Below are 19,222 nucleotides of genomic sequence, written 5' to 3'. Positions count from 1 at the left end.
ATTCCCCCCAAACGTCCATATAATTGATCAGCAGGTCACACATACCCTGTTATAATAGAATAGGTACCCAGTAGTTAAAAATACCTACTGTATAAGTTCTCTGTAAATTCCCCCCAAACGTCCATATTATTGATCAGCAGGTCACACATACCCTGTTATAATAGAATAGGTACCCAGTAGTTAAAAATACCTATTGTATAAGTTCTCTGTAAATTCCCCCAAACGTCCATATTATTGATCAGCAGGTCGCACATACCCTGTTATAAAAGAATAGGTACCCAGTAGTTAAAAATACCTACTGTATAAGTTCTCTGTAAATTCCCCCCAAACGTCCATATTATTGATCAGCAGGTCACACATACCCTGTTATAATAGAATAAGTACCCAGTAGTTAAAAATACCTATTGTATAAGTTCTCTCTAAATTCCCCCAAACGTCCATATTATTGATCAGCAGGTCGCACATACCTTGTTATAATAGAATAGGTACCCAGTAGTTAAAAATACCTACTGTATAAGTTCTCTGTAAATTCCCCCCAAACGTCCATATAATTGATCAGCAGGTTGCACATACCCTGTTATAATAGAATAAGTACCCAGTAGTTAAAAATACCTACTGTATAAGTTCTCTGTAAATTCCCCCCAAACGTCCATATTATTGATCAGCAGGTTGCACATACCCTGTTATAATAGAATAGGTACCCAGTAGTTAAAAAAACTATAATATAAATTCTCTGTAAATTCACGAATTGTTATCCCCTTATTCCATAACTTAACATCTTGTTCCCCTGTACCTACATATATGTATTGGTACGTACTACACTGGTATACCGTTAGTACAACAGATTACACCGTAACTACCCGATAGTTACGGTGTACATTGCGGGCTGTAATGTAAAGCGTTACCGAAACTTGATACCACGAAGATCACTACTGCACAGACTCTGGCTCCAAATGACGTCAACAGAGCAAGATGGCAGCAGCCGTATCAGGGATATTTTAGCTTCCCTTCTGGACAGTGAGGGTAAGTGGTGCTGATCTATCCCAACACATTGCATTGTGGGATTTTGGTGTACTTGTTTTAGACAAGTTTTCGAGGAAAGTCATATTTTTTTATGCATGGGGCAGCAAACAACCCAGAATTACTAGAAGCGAAAGAGAACATCAACATTAAGTAATATTTGTGCCATAAACTGCACAAATTAGTAAAGTACTGCATGGAAAATGTTCTGTATCCCAAGAGGGAAACCTCCCTCAAAATAGTCAAAATAGATCAACATCCTGTTATCTGGGTGGACCCCTGGTGGACAGTTTTGAACACTGGTTCAAAAGCTTATCTTCATATTTATTATCTATTGATTTATTTCTTTATTGTCTGGCTCTGTCATAAATTAGGGGTCAGTTTGATGTGTGCTTAGTTTTAGTGTGAGACTTGGTGACAGAGCTGCAGACTGAAGAAAACTGCAATACAGTAAACACCATAATCTTTCAGAGGAAGAATTCATAAACAAGCGTACAGTCTCTTTTCATGATCCCATGTAGCTGATGAATAACACTTATTAAATCCTGCATTGACACAGTCTTGCCTTTATACTGCACAGACATCTGATGTTACTAGTTACAAGAGATAACTTTGCGTAGCATGGCTTTGCGTTATTACTGCTGGTAGCTGCTAGAAGTTTCTGCCTGGAATGCCATGTGTCATGTTCTCTTGCTGGAGCTGACAGATGTCTATCAACAGTTCCAACAACACTATTTCACTAAAATATATTCACATTTCTTGAAAGGTACTCCATATCACATTCATACCCCTCTAAAAAATTTTAAATGTTGCTTCCCTTTATCCATAACCGCTTTATCAAATACCGTCATGTGTGTGGCCAATAACAACATGTATACATATACTGCACTTCTACGGACAAAGCTACACACACAGTTCACATGTACCCACCTTGCACTAGCAGCCGTGTAGTGTGAATGACCTCTCCCTGGGGGCTGAAGGCTCGACACGTGTAGGCCCCACGGTCCTCCCGGGTGATGGATAGCACCGTCAAACTCCCATCAGACACCTTAACACACACAAACACACACATACACATAAACATTTACATATTTCAAGTCTACTTTTTAGGTAGACATCTGTAACAACAGATCTTAAACTTTGGTCTTCCAAAGAACGTTCTTTTAATCCAGTGAGTCACTGTGTGGCCACCTGCATTTACATACAATACAGACACAGACACAGACACAGACACACACACACACACACACACACATTAAATAAAGAAATAATAAAGTTGTAAAAAATTAAACAAATAAATGGGTCTGCAGGCAACTTTATGTGTATTGCACATTTCAGGTACAGAGGCAGTTCAAAGTGCTTTATACCAGTGGTTCCCAACTGGTGGGTCGCAGTCGCAGCTCCATTCTGAATTGACCGCAAGTGATGTGTCAAGTTTGTAAAAACTATGCTTTAATTTGAAGTACAGTGAATTTCCGGAACAGTGCTTTTATTTTCAAGTGCTGCTTCTTACTCTAGAGTTAGTGACTAACAGACAGATATTTTACAGAGACAGCAAACTAACTCGACGGCATGGCCAAATGCAAGTATGATGCTAAATATACTAAACTGTGCAGACTGTGTGACAAATCTGGACCTTGTGGCTTGACCAGTTGAAAACCACTGCTTTATACAATACAAGCTGAAGTAAGGAATCAGATCAACATTTTATTTTATTTTCTATCTAACCACAAAGCAAGGAATATCTGTCTATCTGTATGTATGCGTATGGGTCCTTTGTATATCTGGAGATTCCTTCATCATATCTACTTCACACTTTGTGGCTGCATCGCTGGGGACCCAAGAACATGCATACACTGTTGAATTTGGTGCAATTTGGACATGTGACACGTTCAGTATTAATAAACTTTGAATGAACTTACGAACAGCAGCCTGTGGCTCTGTATAACAAGAGAGTTGGGCATGTCGTCTGCAGTTCAGTATTGCTGTTCGATGCTGGATATACTCATGCTACAACCAATCTCTGCCTCGCTTACCTGGAGTCAACGAGCACAGGAACAGGGACAGCAAGTGTGTAAGTCTGTCATACTAACTCAAAACAATAATAATGTTACTGCTAGCAAAATGCCTTCTTCAAAGACAGCTACTACTATGCCTATTTCAGAATTAACACCTCTGCTAAGTATATTTCACCAGTGTTTCTGACTGCCACTAGCTTTGACTTTTGTGTATTTTTCAAGGGCAAATTTAGTGTTACAGGGGCCCCAGACAAATGGCATTTTGCTTTACTTTGTCACCCTTTGTGTAACTGGGAATGTTGGTGTTGCCAGTGGTAGAAGAAAAAGGGAATCCCAGCACACTGTCCTATTAATTGCAATAAACTTCATTAAGCACACAGGTACTGGCAGATGTAGAAGACAGTGATTCCTATACATTGACGAGACCATGGCGGCCCACGGAATTGGAGCTGTGGAAACATCCTGCAGTCCAGGCCCGGAGTGGCTAATTGGGAGGACCAGGGCGAATTTATGGTGGGCTGGTCTGACGTTTGGTCCATGAGGGCCGGTGTTCAGTTTTTTTTTTTTTTTTTATTGGGCCGGTGTTCAGTCACGTATGGGTATCACGTATGCTGCTACCGCTGTCCCTGGGCCGGCTCTGGCAGCTCTTCTTTTTTTTTTTTTTTTTTTTTTTTCTTTTGCAGACGCACCCTGATGTGTGTGTGCATGGGGGGCGTTCAGACGTAGCGTCTTTTGCGCGCACAAACCCATTACTTTCAATGTAGACGTGTGTCATACGCGTTCACAACCCAAAGCGACCCCGTCGCACCGCGCATTCGGTGTGACGCACTTGTTTATTCATCCGGCGCACAGCTCCACGGACCTGCTTCTCCCTCCAGTGTTGTGTCAGATCCCGGTTCCACCTTGGGCAGTGTCTCTCCTGTTTCCCACGGAGCTCAGCCTCGTTTGAAAGGCAAAGGAAGCCCATATGTGGAAATCGTCGCCCCCGAGATGTAGAATGTGTATTATACAAGAGAAACACACATTTCAGGACCACTGACTTGTATCATAATAACAGACATGTCCTGTCATTTTCAGCCTCCTTTCATATTTAATAGAGGCGGGACAATATCTGACAGTAATATTCTCAGCTGTCAGGATGTGCTTGCTGTAAAGGGTAAATATAATCACAGAAGGCTGAAAATCACATGACATGTCTGTTCTGATTATACAAGTCAGCAGTGTAAAGCTATATATTTAATATTTTATTATTTTTATTCATTCATTCAATTCATTCATCTTCTAACCGCTTCTCAACCGCCTAGTCCCCAATCTGCATGTCTTTGGACTGTGGGAGGAAGCCGGAGTGCCCGGAGAACCCACGCTGACACGGGGAGAACATGCAAACTCCGCACAGAAGGGCTCCCACGCCCGGGATCGAACCCGCAACCCTCTTGCTGTGAGGCAAGAGTGCTAACCACCACACGACCGTGCCACCCTCTAATATTTTTATTCATTGTTTTATTTCATTTTTAAGGTTTGGATATCTGTGAACACTTGTTTGAACAGAATATAGATTCTGATATTGTTGAAAAGGATGTTGTGTTGTTAAGAATAATGTTGGAGATGTGCACTCATGTTGAAATAAATCTACATTGTGAAGCAACCCTTACTTGCACTGAATTGGAAATATTTTAGAAAAATACACTTACAATTTATTACAAGGCTTTAGAGAACAGTGCGCTATTGTAGACTTAACATGTAAGGTTATAATAGGTCCTGATCGTGAAGTGGGCCGGTCTGAGGCATGAAACTCCAGGGCTGAAAATGAGTCCAACTCCGGCCCTGCTGCAGTCCGATATACTATTATGCATTTAAATAACTTATTAGACGGGTATATATAGAGAGAAAGGCGACGTTTAGAGAGCAAGCCCAAATAAGCAACTCCACTTTAAAAACAAGCCCAAAAAACCGCAACCCGTGACTACCAATATTTGTAAGTGACTTTACAAAAAAACAAGCCCAAAGTCACGGCTAATGAGCGGACCTGACAACCCTGCCCTACATGTAGCGCTCTATGATCTTTGATCCAGCAGCACATCATCCAAATGAATACAAGTGGTTTACGCTTGCATGCGCACTACATTGTTGTTTTGTGCACAGCATTGTCATTTGCTCATTTCGTTTGTGTTAGTGGAATTATTAACCAGACTCTTCCACGTCCACATCCAACCCCCTGCCAAATCCTGTAGGAAACACTGGAAGAAGTACTCATTTTAACTTATCTATCGTTTTAAGTGTTCTGGGGGCCTTTTGTTATTTTGGGGTATGATGAGTAACAATAGTAACATAAGTTGGTATTTTTCATATCTAAACATCAAAATAAGTATATAGCTGTTTGGGGCCCTTTTAGTTTGGGGCCCTGGGTAGTTGCCTATCTTGCCTAACAATTAAGGTTGCCCCTGGTGTTTTTTTTCTACCAGAGTGTAATTCCTCTGTGTTTCTGACTGCGAGTAGCCAGGACATGGCTGCGTGACAAAACTATGTCATAGCAGGTGTTTTGCTCAGAACCCAAAGAAGTGCAGCAGTTCTCAAGAAAGCTGACAGCAGCAATACCACAGGCCAGGCAATCAAACAGTTCTGATGAATAGGCACTGCACTAGCTTCAAATAATAATAATAATAACAATAATAATAATAACAATAGACTACAAATTAGGGCTGCACGATGCATCGTTTAAACATCGTCATCATGATGTGCGCATGTGCCATAGTCGCATTGCAGGACATGCGATGTTTTCTTTCTCTCTCTTTTTTTAGAACATGTCAACTTTTCTTTTGTTTCAGAAAAGCATCTCTGAAGCGGCTCCTTGCTCTGCGCTCTCTCTCTCTCTCTCTCTCTCTCTCTGAGCAGTCAGCTCACAGTCAGCTCCTCCCCATATGCAAATGCAGTACATCACACAGCACACACCAAGCTGTGCAGAAGAAGCAGAAGATGAGCGATAAACAAGAGGAAGAGACTGCGAAGGACGAATTAAGTGCAACACATACCGACGCCATACGCCGCATGTCAAAACGCCCGCCTCCATTAGCCTATATTCTATGAACAAACCCACACCGGCACCGGCCGACGCGCCGACCCGCACCGACCCGCTCTACATCAGTCCACTGATCTATTTCCAGCGCGGCCAGCGCTGCGAGAAAAGCCTTTAAGTATGTCTTGGCCGCCTTAGTATCAACTCCGGTTGCAGCTTTCAAAAGGGTATCTGGATGCTTAATGTTATTGAGTTTTTCAAATTTTTAATAAAATGATTTTGATAAGAAACTCACCCATGAAATCCAAGTTGTTGTTGCCTCAAAGTTTTTCCTCTTCTTCTGTTACTAGCAGTTGGCAACCGTTGTGTGTTGTGTGTGTGTGTTGGGGGGTGGCACTTGACGGCCACAGCGCCGCGCCGGCGGCAGTGTGTGTTGCACTTTAGTCCCCAAACAACGTCCGAAATATGGGAATATTTCGGATATAAAAAAGATGATGTCGACCAAAAGAGTGTACTGTGCCGACAGTGCCTCGCCGTTGTCGCCACAACACGAGGTAACACAGCAAATCTTTTTGATCACCTGAGTCACCATCACAGAGCCCTATATGATGAGTGCAAAGCAAGAACTCAAACAAACGTTACGGCACAAAAAACTAAAAGATGTTTACTACTACTACTTAAAATAAAGTGTTTAATAACGTCTATTTTTTCACTTGTGTTAATTCCACTTGTGTGAATCAATCTAATTCCTTCCAAATAGAGCTACTCAAGTCATCTGGTGAGAATTCTTGTATTTTTTAACATCGCAATATACATCGCAAAAAGAAAAAAATTGCAATGTCAGTTTTTTCCAACATCGTGCAGCCCTACTCTGAACCAAGTTTGTTCCACCCACCCAAGACCCGCCCCCACTCTACTTCTGATTGGCTAGTAGCCTAACTTTGGTCTGGTTGGGAGCAAAAGCCATAGGCTGAGAGCAAGAGGTCTCCGTTTAAAGCTACTACTACTTAAGCTACTGTCTGCAATGCATGCGTGTATCCCGCATCAACTTTTTTTTTTTTTTTCCTCGCCTATCGCCACACGCTGGAAATCTGGCACAGTGTTGGATTCCCATCACCCTTGCTCAAAGATCAACAATCAGATGGATGGATGGACAACAACCTGACAACATAATGCCTCTGGCTATGACTATTACTGGCGCGGAGACATAAAAACTAAAAACTTGAGAAAGAGCCTTTCATATAATACCAAATTATTATTTAGATCATAGCATTTCCTAAATCTTCAGTCAGTACCTATAGAGCACATCTGTATGTTAGTTTTGTAGTAAGTTTTACTAGCTCACAAGTCTAGGGAACTATACAGTATAGTCTGACTTTGGGAAAGCTGCTGACTGTCACAAATTTCGATGTATAACTCTCCAATGAACGAGGTTTGAATAATTGATCTATTGTGGGGGTGTCATTTTCTTTCTTACATGCAGTATTCAATGGTAGATACCGTACAGCATACACTATTATCAAAAAGGCTTCTTTCTTCTCATTACACACAAATTCTAAAACTAAAACCAATCTGTAAGTTTAAAATGATTAAAGATGACTGAGACTGAACAATTCCAACTGCAATGACAATATATTCACTGAGCTGATACACTTACAGTATGATCCACTTACAGTAAATCCCACATGGATCATACTCACTAATAGATTCACAAACTCTCCAGGAGATTCAGCCTCTCCTCTCCTCTCTGTCTCCCTTGTGTGCATGATGTCCTTGTCTCTCTCTCCCTCTGTGTGAATGGTGTGCTTGGGTTTTGCTCCTTGTGTGTTGTGTGTAGTAGTAGTTTCTCCCGAGCGACAGTTTGTGGGCTGGGTGAAGTGTGTTTCTCATCTGCAGGGCTCCAGACTGCTAACGTTACTGTTTGGTCGCATTTTGCAACCACAGAGCACCACTGCAACTTGCAAATATAATCATATACTATATGAACTGGAGAGCTGTTAGTTTGTTTCCAGCCTACTATGAATAAATCATCATGCATAACAGCACTGCACTAACAGATGAACTTAATGAGATTAACAATAGTGTGAGCAGAGGAGCCGTGTGTCTTTGTACCTAAAGGGCTCCAGACCAAGAGTATTTAGTCACATTTTACAACCATGGAGCACCTGTGCAACTTGCAAATGCTATTAATATATGAAGTGGAGAGCTGTTAGTGTGTTTCCAGCAGTGAACAGTGAATTATTTCTCACATTTAACAGCACCGCAGCAACAATTAAACTTTGTGCTAACTACTAACAACAACTGGTTCCACTTGATTTATTTCAACAGTTCTTATTCAACATTCATATAACAGTCCTTGATTTATCTTAATTAAAACAGTATTCCATTTAACTTCATTGTAACAGTACTTCATACAACTTTGTAGGTCATTTAATAATTTCTTTCTTTTTGTTTAGTTTTACTAGTCTACAGTACCTTAGAGGAGATTTGAAAATGTTGTGTTAAATATATTGTGTATCGCAGTAAAGCCTAAAAATATCACAATATTATTTTAAGCTACATCGCCCAGCCCTAATTAGTGATGAACACATGGTGAGAGGATGGAATCCTACTAAAAGTCCAATTTGAGGTCATTAGATACCAAACCACCAAACAATGGTTTATAAGGGTATGAAGCAGGATTTTACATCTCTGCAAAGTTATCACTATGATCATGACATACACAGTAAAATGAAACCATTCATTTGTGCTTTCATATATTTCATTGAGCAATGCAGCACCTTTACCAGATGACGATGCATTGGGTTGAAACTAAAGATGACATAGGTAGGTTCAACTTTTAGGCAGATGACCCCTGCCTCTTTTTGCCTTGCTTTGCCCATGCAGTAGTCTCATTGAAATAAATGAAGAGGCTGCCTCTTTACACACAGCACTACTGTCAGAGGGAACAACTAGTCAATATTCAGATAATTCATAAAGACATCATATAGTTATGTACCTTATACTTGGCACTGCTGACCATGAGGCTGCCTTCCCGAAGCCAGCTAACCGAGGGTTTGGGGTTTCCGAAGGCCGTGCAGGTCAAAGTGATGCTACCCCCCTCCTTGGCCTCTACATACTGAGGTGGCGTATCCGTGAACGTGGGGGGGGCTGAGGAGTCAGATGATAGGTTTGGAGAAAAAGAATAAAAAAGGACATGTAAAATTCAGACACAGGTAGAACAAAGAACAAAGTTACAGACTTTCTGTAGACTTGCTCTTTTGATCCAATATAAACTGTTGCATACTCTTAGCAGCAACCAATCACATTCATCAGACAAGAACAACTTTTACTAAAACAGTGTACTTCTGACTACACAGATTCCTTTGGAGTACACATTTTTGGCAGTAAGGTTTGAACAGTCATTGCAGATCTCAGCTAACCCAACAGTCACTGAGCCCATACAGAATATTCCCTCAATGTATCTCACTCAGTATATGATAATATAGTATACTTGCTGTAAACATGAAACCAATACACAATTGGCTCAATCAGTTCTTGTGTGTTGCTCTGTGTATGAATCAGATTTGACTCAGTATATTGTCCAAAGAGTGTGCAGATGTGACCCACAACAAAAAGGAAGAGCTTCAACCAAAACATGAGGAAGACTGCTTTAGTACACTTTGTGGCAAGCAAACACAAACAGTCCAGATGCTGTGCAATACCATGGCTACTACATGACTGTGTAAGACACATTTTTGGGTGGGGAAAATATGAGAACATCACGAAAGGCCGTATTTAATAAGTAAATTCTTTGGTTTTCAGTGGTGGGCAAATATTGTAAATTGTACAACTGCTCTGCTGGCTCAGCTTTGTTTAAAGTTCAAAACTGTCAGGTACTTTCTTGAACTCTCTTGTTTATTGTTAAGCATTGATTGCCCACACTGCAACCATACTGCACAGTGAGTGAGCAGTGCTTTATAAGCACTGGGCAAAATTCCATAGATGTAGACAAAAGTGCACTGGTAGCTAAATCTTGCTGTATAAATATATGTAACATAATGTGATGGTTGCCAGGAGACTGTGAAGGAGACTGGTTAGCTGTCATAAGTTTGGTTCTTGATGAACTCACATGGCAATGTGGGGGAAAAAAACACAGCCTCCTTTAGGCTGAAGAGAGTTCCATCATCAGGTTTTTATTACATCATTTTCATGCCTTGTCTCCAGAATGCATAATGTATTTATCTCCTCTTAATCAAGTGTTGATGTGTCTCTGCAGAGAGGGGCCAGGAACAGGTTTTAAATCATAATGGTGGCAGCTAATGACCTTACTGTGTCAGAAAACAGCCCCTACAGGATTATTATGGACTGTTTTTGGGATTGTTGCAGCCTGATATGCGAGGTCTGACAGAATTTACAGGGGGTGGCTAAATTTGCATTCATTGTTGTGATTGCAACATCGCAACATCCTCTTTCAATATGCTAGTATTTATGGAAAAATCTTTTTTTTTTTTTTAGCACATATGTGTATTGTTATTTTACAGACTCTGGCATTTCACACTATATAATGGGACTCAGGGATATGATTTATTTCACTGTTTGCCTGTCATTTTCTATAAATTCCTGACAGGTCCAGTGTGTACGATTTAGGGGGATATTTTGACAGAGATGGAATATAATAACTATGTTATCTTTATTGTATAATCACCTGCAAATAAGAATTGTTGTGTTTTCCTTACCTTAGAAGAAACTGTTTTCATCTACTTTTTATAAAGATTGCCAGGTTGCATGACTATGTTTCTACAGGAGCCCAGACCAGACAAACTAAACACTGGCTCTAGAAAGGGACATTTGCTTTTTTGCGTTGCCCATGGTAGTTAGAAGTCCACCTGCAACGAGCAGCGTCAGAGTTTCACTGGTTTGTTACATGAAGCTACTTAATTCAGTGTTTTTAGTGGTTTAAATCACCTGGTTTGTTTGTTTTGAAAAGGAAGAGACCTCTGTGGATCATTAAGTTCACGGTGGTGCACGAACCGTCTGCACCAACATGCCAAACTGTGTAAGAAATACATTGATTTTTAACGTGTAGGGCTGTCCAGCGATTAAAAAAAAATCAATCTAATTAATTACATGCTCTGTGATCAATTAATCTAAACTAATCACATATATCAAATTTTGCATTTCAATTTTTTTAGTTCAAATTAATTTTGGCAGATGTGTCGTAAATCTGCCAGATTTTGGACACAACTGTTCCCCTGTCCTCCACCATTGAAACTGGTCTGCAGTCCAGTGCAATCCATTTTGCAAGGGAGTTAGTTAGTCGATCACAGGTAGACTTAAGGCTCATTTATGCTCCCTTTATGTACGAAAATGTATACGTCCGTTTCAAACGATGTTACCGTCACTGCCCACATACTTCCATGTGCCCTTTACGTTGGCATGGATGTTAACCAATATATCCACCAGGAGGCAGCCCAGCGTCAAAAGTTTATGACAACAACAAACTCAAAAACAAACATGGCGACTGTGGAGGAGATATTGATAATTTACCTCTTGCATAAAAGACAAAAACAGAGGCAGCGTTGTAGGAGGCGGTGGTCGGTGAGGCCGTTAAATACGTCGTGACTGGAGGACAGAGAATTCTTTTCTCTAGTACTGCCGATGAGAGAAATTGAATTGTTATTTCTTCTTTGTGTCTCACTAGAGCTACGTATCGGGTAGAGTCAGCAACACTGCCCCCACGGTTCCCAGTGGTACTGCTCCGTTTGGCCCGTATCCGTAAGCTTTATGGAAACGTGCAGAAATACGGACGAAATGAACGCGGAGCACGGACAGAAGGCTCCGTCCGTATCCAGAACCGTATTTAACGTTGAGCATAAATGGGCCTTTACTCAGTTTGCGTCGGAATGTCTGGTCGAGTTTGGCTTGATGAGGCTGGATGCTGGTGTTAGCATCAGAGGCTGTGCTGGCTCAGACCTCAGGGTTCACTGCTACTGTGATATTTCAGACTTGAAGTACTCCAATGGTGCGAAAATTCTTAACTGCATAAATTGCAGAGAACGGTGCTCCTATCAACAGTTCCATCTTTTTTTTTAGTATGTTATCTAACATCTTTCTAACTATGTGTTTCCAATGTCCCCATGGCAAACCCAAAAGTTTGTCACTTGAAGAAGACTCTTTAGATTTAAACTGGGTTAAGATGTCATAACGCTGTGAAGGAATCTTCTCAGGCCTCCTGTGGAAGCCAAGAGTACATAATAGAAGGAGACTGCCCAATCAAAATGTTAGCAAGAGACCACTCAGTAATGTGTGTAAATCTTTACCTGGCTTTGCCTCTGCTATCTGGGTAGGTGCACATGTCTCAGGATTGACAATTTTAGATATGAACCAGCACAAAAAAATAAGACTATAGAAGCCAGGTAGCAATGGAATACTTGTCACAAAACTGAGGAATAAACATGACTGACTTTTACCCCTGGTGCTGTGAGTGCACAAACACCAACAGAGCATGCTTGTGCATTTATATGCAAAACACACACTCACAAGCAGTTCATGAAAGCTTTAATGTTTGAATCTACATCTGTCTGGAAAAAACCTGTCACACAGGGAGCGGCAGGTCTGACATTTTCTGCAGCAGAAACAGCGTTTTCTTTAATAAACAGGAACATTTGTTCTTGTCCTTCTTCAAGGACATGAGTTCCCTGAATTTAGAGTTGATTTTTTTGTCTGAATTTGTATTCCAAATGTCTGCAACTACAATGAGACCTTTATTGCATAAATTAAATACACACAGTATAGTAAGAGGTTGAGAGATTGATCTAATGACAAACTCAACTGAACAAGATAAACAGCAACAAAGAAAATGTTTTTCACCTTGCCTGTCAGGGCTTTCACACTTCAATCCAGCATGCTTCTTTAGCAGTAACATGCCAGGCCTGCTTCATTTTGTAAAACCATTTTTCAAAATCCTCTTTAGCTCAAAAGCCTTCTAGATTATGAGGAGGGATGATCATACAAGACAGTTGGCACGTCTTACCAAATATACTTAAGCTGTGTTTTCTAACCACCCCACCTCCACTAACCTAAACCAACCCCATCGATGCACACACATGTCGATATCAGTGTCAGTGATTCCATGCAGATTTTGTTCAGTCATAATTCCTGTTTTGATATTCTCAATCTAATCACCTTAGGACTGAAGCTGATCTGCTTACACATGTAATCCTGTAGCCTCTCAATTGCTAACATGTCACTCCATCTGCAACCATAAACCGGGCCATAGTGCTAATTTCACACCACACGCTTTGCCAATCAATGGTGATAATAAAAGCAATTCAATCATGCAACTTCTTAGAGACGTGTATCTTTGTACATTCTTTTAATATTTCAAAGAAAAATAAGAAAACAGCAAATGCAGGAATTTCCATCTTATTTTTGGATTATCTGAAGGATGGAGCAAAAGACTGATGTGTTTGAAAACATCAATATCTCTTATTTTTGAAAAAGAAAGGCTCCATGGGACAGTAGAGCTGAGCTGAGATATATTGATATGTATTCGTATCTATATTACCATGTAGGAATATGGCAGATATCTTCTGGAACAACTTTTTATTGTAATATGATGATTAGATGATAGTTTAAACTGTTTATCATTTCCTTAACTTGGTTACGGATGACTTTTTAGTGCATTAACTACAAACTTCATACACTAAACAATATTTCAGAGCATTCACCTTTACCATTTACCAAAGTTACATTTTTGTCATGTGAACTGCAGTAGTGAGCAGGAACTATTAATATAACTCCCCTCTGTGGTGCATTCAAGGGCAATTTGAGTCCCAGTAATGGATAGCCAGCTTAAGCGCTACATTCAGAGGCTATACTGTTATTTAATCACATTGAAATGACAAATAGTGGGCAAAAATGAAGTTGTGAAAATTTCCTTTTTCTCTGCTGTTTTGGTGAGTGACTCCCAAGTTTCAGATACTGGAGGTTTACTTGAGGTATGTACAGTCACAACTTGCAACAAATTGTTTAAACTGTGTGATGGAATACTGTTTCCATTCCATTTCCAAATCCTAAGTCTCTGCATGTTTAATTCTAGTGTACATTTATAAGTGTTATACGTAGTTCTGGAGAAAGACAGTTGCTTGTTGAGTGTCATTAGCAGGTAATCAAAAAATGATGCTTTGGGGTAGTGGTTCAGCCCAATCACCAACCCAACTTGTCGGTATTTGACACTTAAGATTGAGACTTGAAAATCATAAATGTAAACTAATGGCGCCCAGGAAAACTATTGAAAATAATGCAAAATATAGTCAAATTGTAGTGTCTCATGTACAGCGTTAGGGGTAACGCGCTACAATAATATCTTATGTTTTAGCAGTAACAATGTAATATAACATGTTACCAACAATATTTTGGGTAATGGTATTACATTTACAATGTCAAGTAATGTGTTACTACCTGAAATAAACTGCAAGCAAAAAAGCTTCAATCTCACTAAAAACAATCACAAAAAGGTGCCTCCAGCTGCTAAAACCCTTTCTGTGTGATCAGGACCTAAGGCTACTAGAAAGGAGCGGGGATAATGAGCTGGCCTCAGGCTCATTTTTCCTTGTCTTATTTTTCCTTGTGTTTTCATTCACATGCCCTACAACTGCAGAGTTATGCATAACTATCTCTCCAGTGCTGCTGTTGCTCACTGGCACACCCGGAATTGGCGGGTGGGTCTTCCAGCTCTGGCGTTTCAATTTGAGCTCATCATAGTAACTGACTCATATACATTCTGTTTGTTGTGCAAACCTCAATATTTGTTTATCGTGTTTCATATCATAGGTCCACAAATATTTGTCAATATCTCATAATTATCAGACTTTGATCCTCTGCCTGACCCTCCCTGTGTCCAAGGATATACATTTATTTTAAAAGGTTCTATATCATCACGGTATTATTAATATAAGCAGGGAACTGTAATACAAAGTGGTAACCACTGTATGTGAGTGCATGAATGGGTCAGACCTGCGCAGGAGTGGATTTGAAATGAACGGTAATAAAGTGGAGCTTCTGTGCTTTCATTACCTGCTGTGAAACAACATGACCCTCATCCATTTAAAATCAACATTAGTTCCTCTGAGCTCATTTTGGTCAAAGTAATGCAAAAGTAGTGTAATAAGTAACTTATTACTCTACACAGAGAGTAAAATTGTGAAGTAACTTATTACTTTCAAATGAAGGTAACAAGTAATATGTAATATATGACAATTTGAGAGTAACTTGCTCAACACTGGTCATGTTGTATGAATGTATACCGTACTGTGTGCAGGTTGACTGTGCTCATAAGTCATTGTTAACTACATCCTGTCATGCAAAATCTGCAGGTAATGAGATTTGATTCATGAATCTGCTATGGTAGTGATTACTACCATGGGGTCAGGATACATGGACCTGTTCTGAGCAGTGGCGTATGTGCATCTACAGACTCAGTGAATCAAAGATGATGCTGTTTAACCATTTGAAACATGGAACGACATCACTTTTCTTGTGCTGTTTTCAGACACCTTTTGCAAGTTTTTAAATCCTTGAACCCTGATCACATTGGTGCGATTGCTTCATAAAAAATATGGGAAGAAAGGCAATGAGCAACTTGAGAGAAATGTCCCATAAACTGCAAAAAAAATAATAGATTTAGAAGATTATCAAAAAAGAAAGAAGACCTTGACATTGTGAGGTCCCTCTATTTCTTCAAGCTTAGGGTTGTTACTGTTCAGTCATCCATTGTTCGATGGATGTTAACATTACCTTTGGTCATTTTTCAATCAGGCTGAGAATATTCACACTGAGCTGAGCTGTGACCAACCACCATTCAAGCCTTTCTGGCATGGAGTGTTTTTCCACAGCACAACATGGCAAGGTAAAAGGCATTGTTGAGCTGTTGGAGCTGTGTTGGACTGAACAACCAATAGTAAGAGCCTATCATGTAGCACTTCATCTCACAGCTCACTGTGTCTGTTTCTGCTTGTAGTGCATCTATCCTCCCTGCAATATTCAAAACTGATCCATAGAATATGTCCATTCTTAGTGTATAGACAAGGTTTTTGGGATAGCGCTGCTATCAAAGTATCAAAAACAAATAAATTTGCTCCTCATAACTGCAGAACTTGCCTGAGAATCATCATCCTTTAGTATTAAACTAATCCAGTGTTAATGGTCCAGTCTGTATATCCATGGGTACATTACAAACAGGAATTGGTGATAGCTAATGTGGCATACTTTCAATGGTGCCACTTTGCCAAAATGTAAACAAATAAAAGCTAAAAAAAAAAAAACAGTGCTCAAGTTGTTCACTCACTGACTCCATGACAATATTCTACCTGCTTTTTGCATCTCCCAAAGCCTCCAACTGAAGTTTCAAAACTAAGAGCATGATTGCAAATAGTGGGACAAGGTGGGTGGCAGGGTAACTGGGAGGCGTTGGGGGGCCACTGTTGTCTCAGTTTTCTCTACACACCGTGTCAGACTTTAAAAAACCCTGGTTTAGTCCAAGAGACGACTTTGGTTTAAGGTAGAACATCATCACAGGTTAGTTGCTGTCTGCAATTCTACCAAGCAAGACCACCAAGGTTCAGTTTGGTGAAGCTATTTCCTACTGTAAGGACACAGTAAAAACTTGTGTTCATGACGTGGCATGGCATAAAAATGGCCCAAGTCTCATTATAAGCAGATCCTCCCGACATCTTATTTTGGCCACTATATCCTCATACAATGGTTCATATGACAACTAACAAATTAGTGCCCCGTGAATGGTGTTGTTACATTACGTATTAAACATAAAATTGCATACTGTAGGTTAGGTTAGGCATGTGAAGTTACATTGTGATGTTACGTACTTAATGTAAAGTGTAGCATAGCATGTAGTTAACGTAATGTTACAAACTTAATGTAACTTTCTTAACTTGAAGTAACAAAGATTAGGTTTGAGCAAGTGAATTCATTAAGTTTAGGTTTAGGAAAATAATCACATTTGGGCACACATTTTTAATATATATATTTTTTAGGGCATTTTTTTGCCTTTAATTGATAGGATAGTGAAGTGTGAAAGGGGGAGAGAGAGAGGGAGAGACATGCAGCAAGGGGCCACAGGCTGGAGTCGAGCCCGGGCCGCTGCGGCAACAGCCTTGTACATGGGGTGCCTGCTCTACCAATAAGCCACCGACGCCCCAGGGCATCCTCATTCTTAATGTAAAGTTATGGTTGAGCATCATCACATTACATACTTAAGGTAAAGTAACATAGGTTAGATTTAGGAAAAGAATCATGTTTGGGCGTCCTCACGTTTCGTACTTAACGTTAAGTTATATAGGCTAAGTAAAGTTTAGGAAATGAATCATGGTTGGGCGTCCTCACGTTATGCACTAAACATAAGGTTATGTTGGTTACATTTCGGAGAAGAATCATCGTTGGGTGTCATCACCTTACATACTTAGCGTAAAGAAAAAAAATCACTGTATGGTACCCTCACATTACGTACTTAACGTAAAGCTATGTAGGTTAGGTTCAGGAAAAGAATCATGTTTGGGCATCCTCACATTACATATTTAAATTTAAGTTATGTAAATAAGGGGTAGGAATGTGAAGTTTTGTAGGATAGGTTTAGCAAAAGAATCATGGGTTCGGCATTGTCATGTTACGTATCTAATGTAAAGCATAGTGTAATAAGTAGTTAACAGTAAGTTAAACAGTTAAGGTAACATACTTTACTTACGGTGCTTTCAGACCTAGAGTTCGCTTGCTTTGATCCAAATCAGGCACTGATTTTGTTACAAAGTTGCATAATTGCCTAGAGTGGGTTCTTGTTCTCACAGCAGCATTTACAAGCGGGCCAGATCAAATCCCTCGTGCGAGAAAGCTGCTCTTGACTGGTCAGAATTTCCATGCAGGAAAAACCCAGGAAGTGAACAAAATGTCGAATAAGTGTAGACTTGCAAGATAAATGCAACACTTTCTGTCTTCTCACACTGGGGGGACAACTACGAGGGTTGATTTTAGCACTTCATCGTGTACTACATTGCTTGCATTGTTCATTTTAGGCAAACCATACAGTTTGAAAATGAGGCGCATGCATTGGATGTGCCGAATGCGCATATTAAGGCAGTACAGGAGGAGGCACACATTGATAATCCGGAACACGTTCTCACCACAAACGAACCACATTAGAGTTTGTCTGTAACCGGACCAAGACCTCCTTGAAGTGGTGGTCTCGGTCTGGTTACAGACAAACTCTGGTCCGGTTGTTTTGGTGCACACCCAAGTGCGATTGCTGTGTTCACACCTGCCCAAACACACTTAGGGGGCAAAGTTTGATTGAACCGAAACACGGCAGGTATGAAAGCACCCTTAAAGTATTGAGATTAGGTTTAGGCAAGTGAAGTTATGTAGGTTGGGTTTAGGAAAAGAATCATGGTTGGAAGAAATTCTTGTCTTTGTTTGACCCATTCACCACCCAAACCTGCCTCCACAGACTTTTGCCCTTTAAACTACTTACTTCTTTACTCCCATCAGCGCATTGGTCACGTAATTGCAGCATGATTCCATAGGTTTTAGATGAATTTTGGTGCACTACTTTTCAAAGATATATATGTATGAACAGTGCATTATTATTAATGTCACTGTAGATATAAGTGGCATATTGATATTCTCACTATTTCAACATCATATTTAGTTCTCATAGAGAGCAGAGGCTGAGGCACTGCTCCTGGAACATGTATGTTTTACCAGACTGATACGATACCATATTGTACCTCTATTTCCATATCACCACAGTCACTCAAAACAGGCCACCCAACTAAAAAACAAGTGCAAGTGAGGTCAACACAATGCATCATAATGACTACAGGGCAAAATATGATTCTGTAATATGTAACTGGGTTCATTGTACTCTGAAATAAGTTCTAGTGAAGGCTGAATGTAAAATCCTCTTATGTTTAGAAAAACAGATCTATTAACTTTTTAGATTTTGATCATTCTCTTCACGCAGCATTTTGTCTTGGGGGTTTGGATACTCCATTCTACTTGTTAATCCAACAGTGTATGGGATAAGCAGTGCCCAGTGGTCAAATCTAAATCCGTTTTTAGACCATGACATGGAGGGGGCACAATGACATTTTTATCCCCATTTACTCAATGACCTCAA

The 19,222-nt window shown here is 40.1% G+C and overlaps 1 protein-coding gene across 3 annotated transcripts in view; it reads right to left on the bottom strand.

Moving 5' to 3' along the window:
* Positions 1-19,222, bottom strand: part of igsf9bb (immunoglobulin superfamily, member 9Bb) — a 277,518-nt gene that overhangs the window by 124,424 nt on the left and 133,872 nt on the right. For all 3 annotated transcript variants that reach the window (XR_013492299.1, XM_033650284.2, XM_033650293.2), the window contains exons 4-5: positions 9,050-9,201; positions 1,951-2,068 (exon numbers count right to left, since the gene is read on the bottom strand). Coding sequence is in view for 2 of the 3 variants with exons in the window: in XM_033650284.2 (XP_033506175.1) it covers positions 1,951-2,068; positions 9,050-9,201 (270 nt within the window). In the remaining variant the exon portion in view is untranslated. The remainder of the gene's footprint in view (positions 1-1,950; positions 2,069-9,049; positions 9,202-19,222) is intronic.

The sequence above is a fragment of the Epinephelus lanceolatus genome, chromosome 11 (genome assembly GCF_041903045.1).
Source record: "Epinephelus lanceolatus isolate andai-2023 chromosome 11, ASM4190304v1, whole genome shotgun sequence".
In the NCBI taxonomy this organism is placed as follows: domain Eukaryota; kingdom Metazoa; phylum Chordata; class Actinopteri; order Perciformes; family Serranidae; genus Epinephelus; species Epinephelus lanceolatus.
This window is presented reverse-complemented; position numbering and strand designations above follow the sequence as displayed.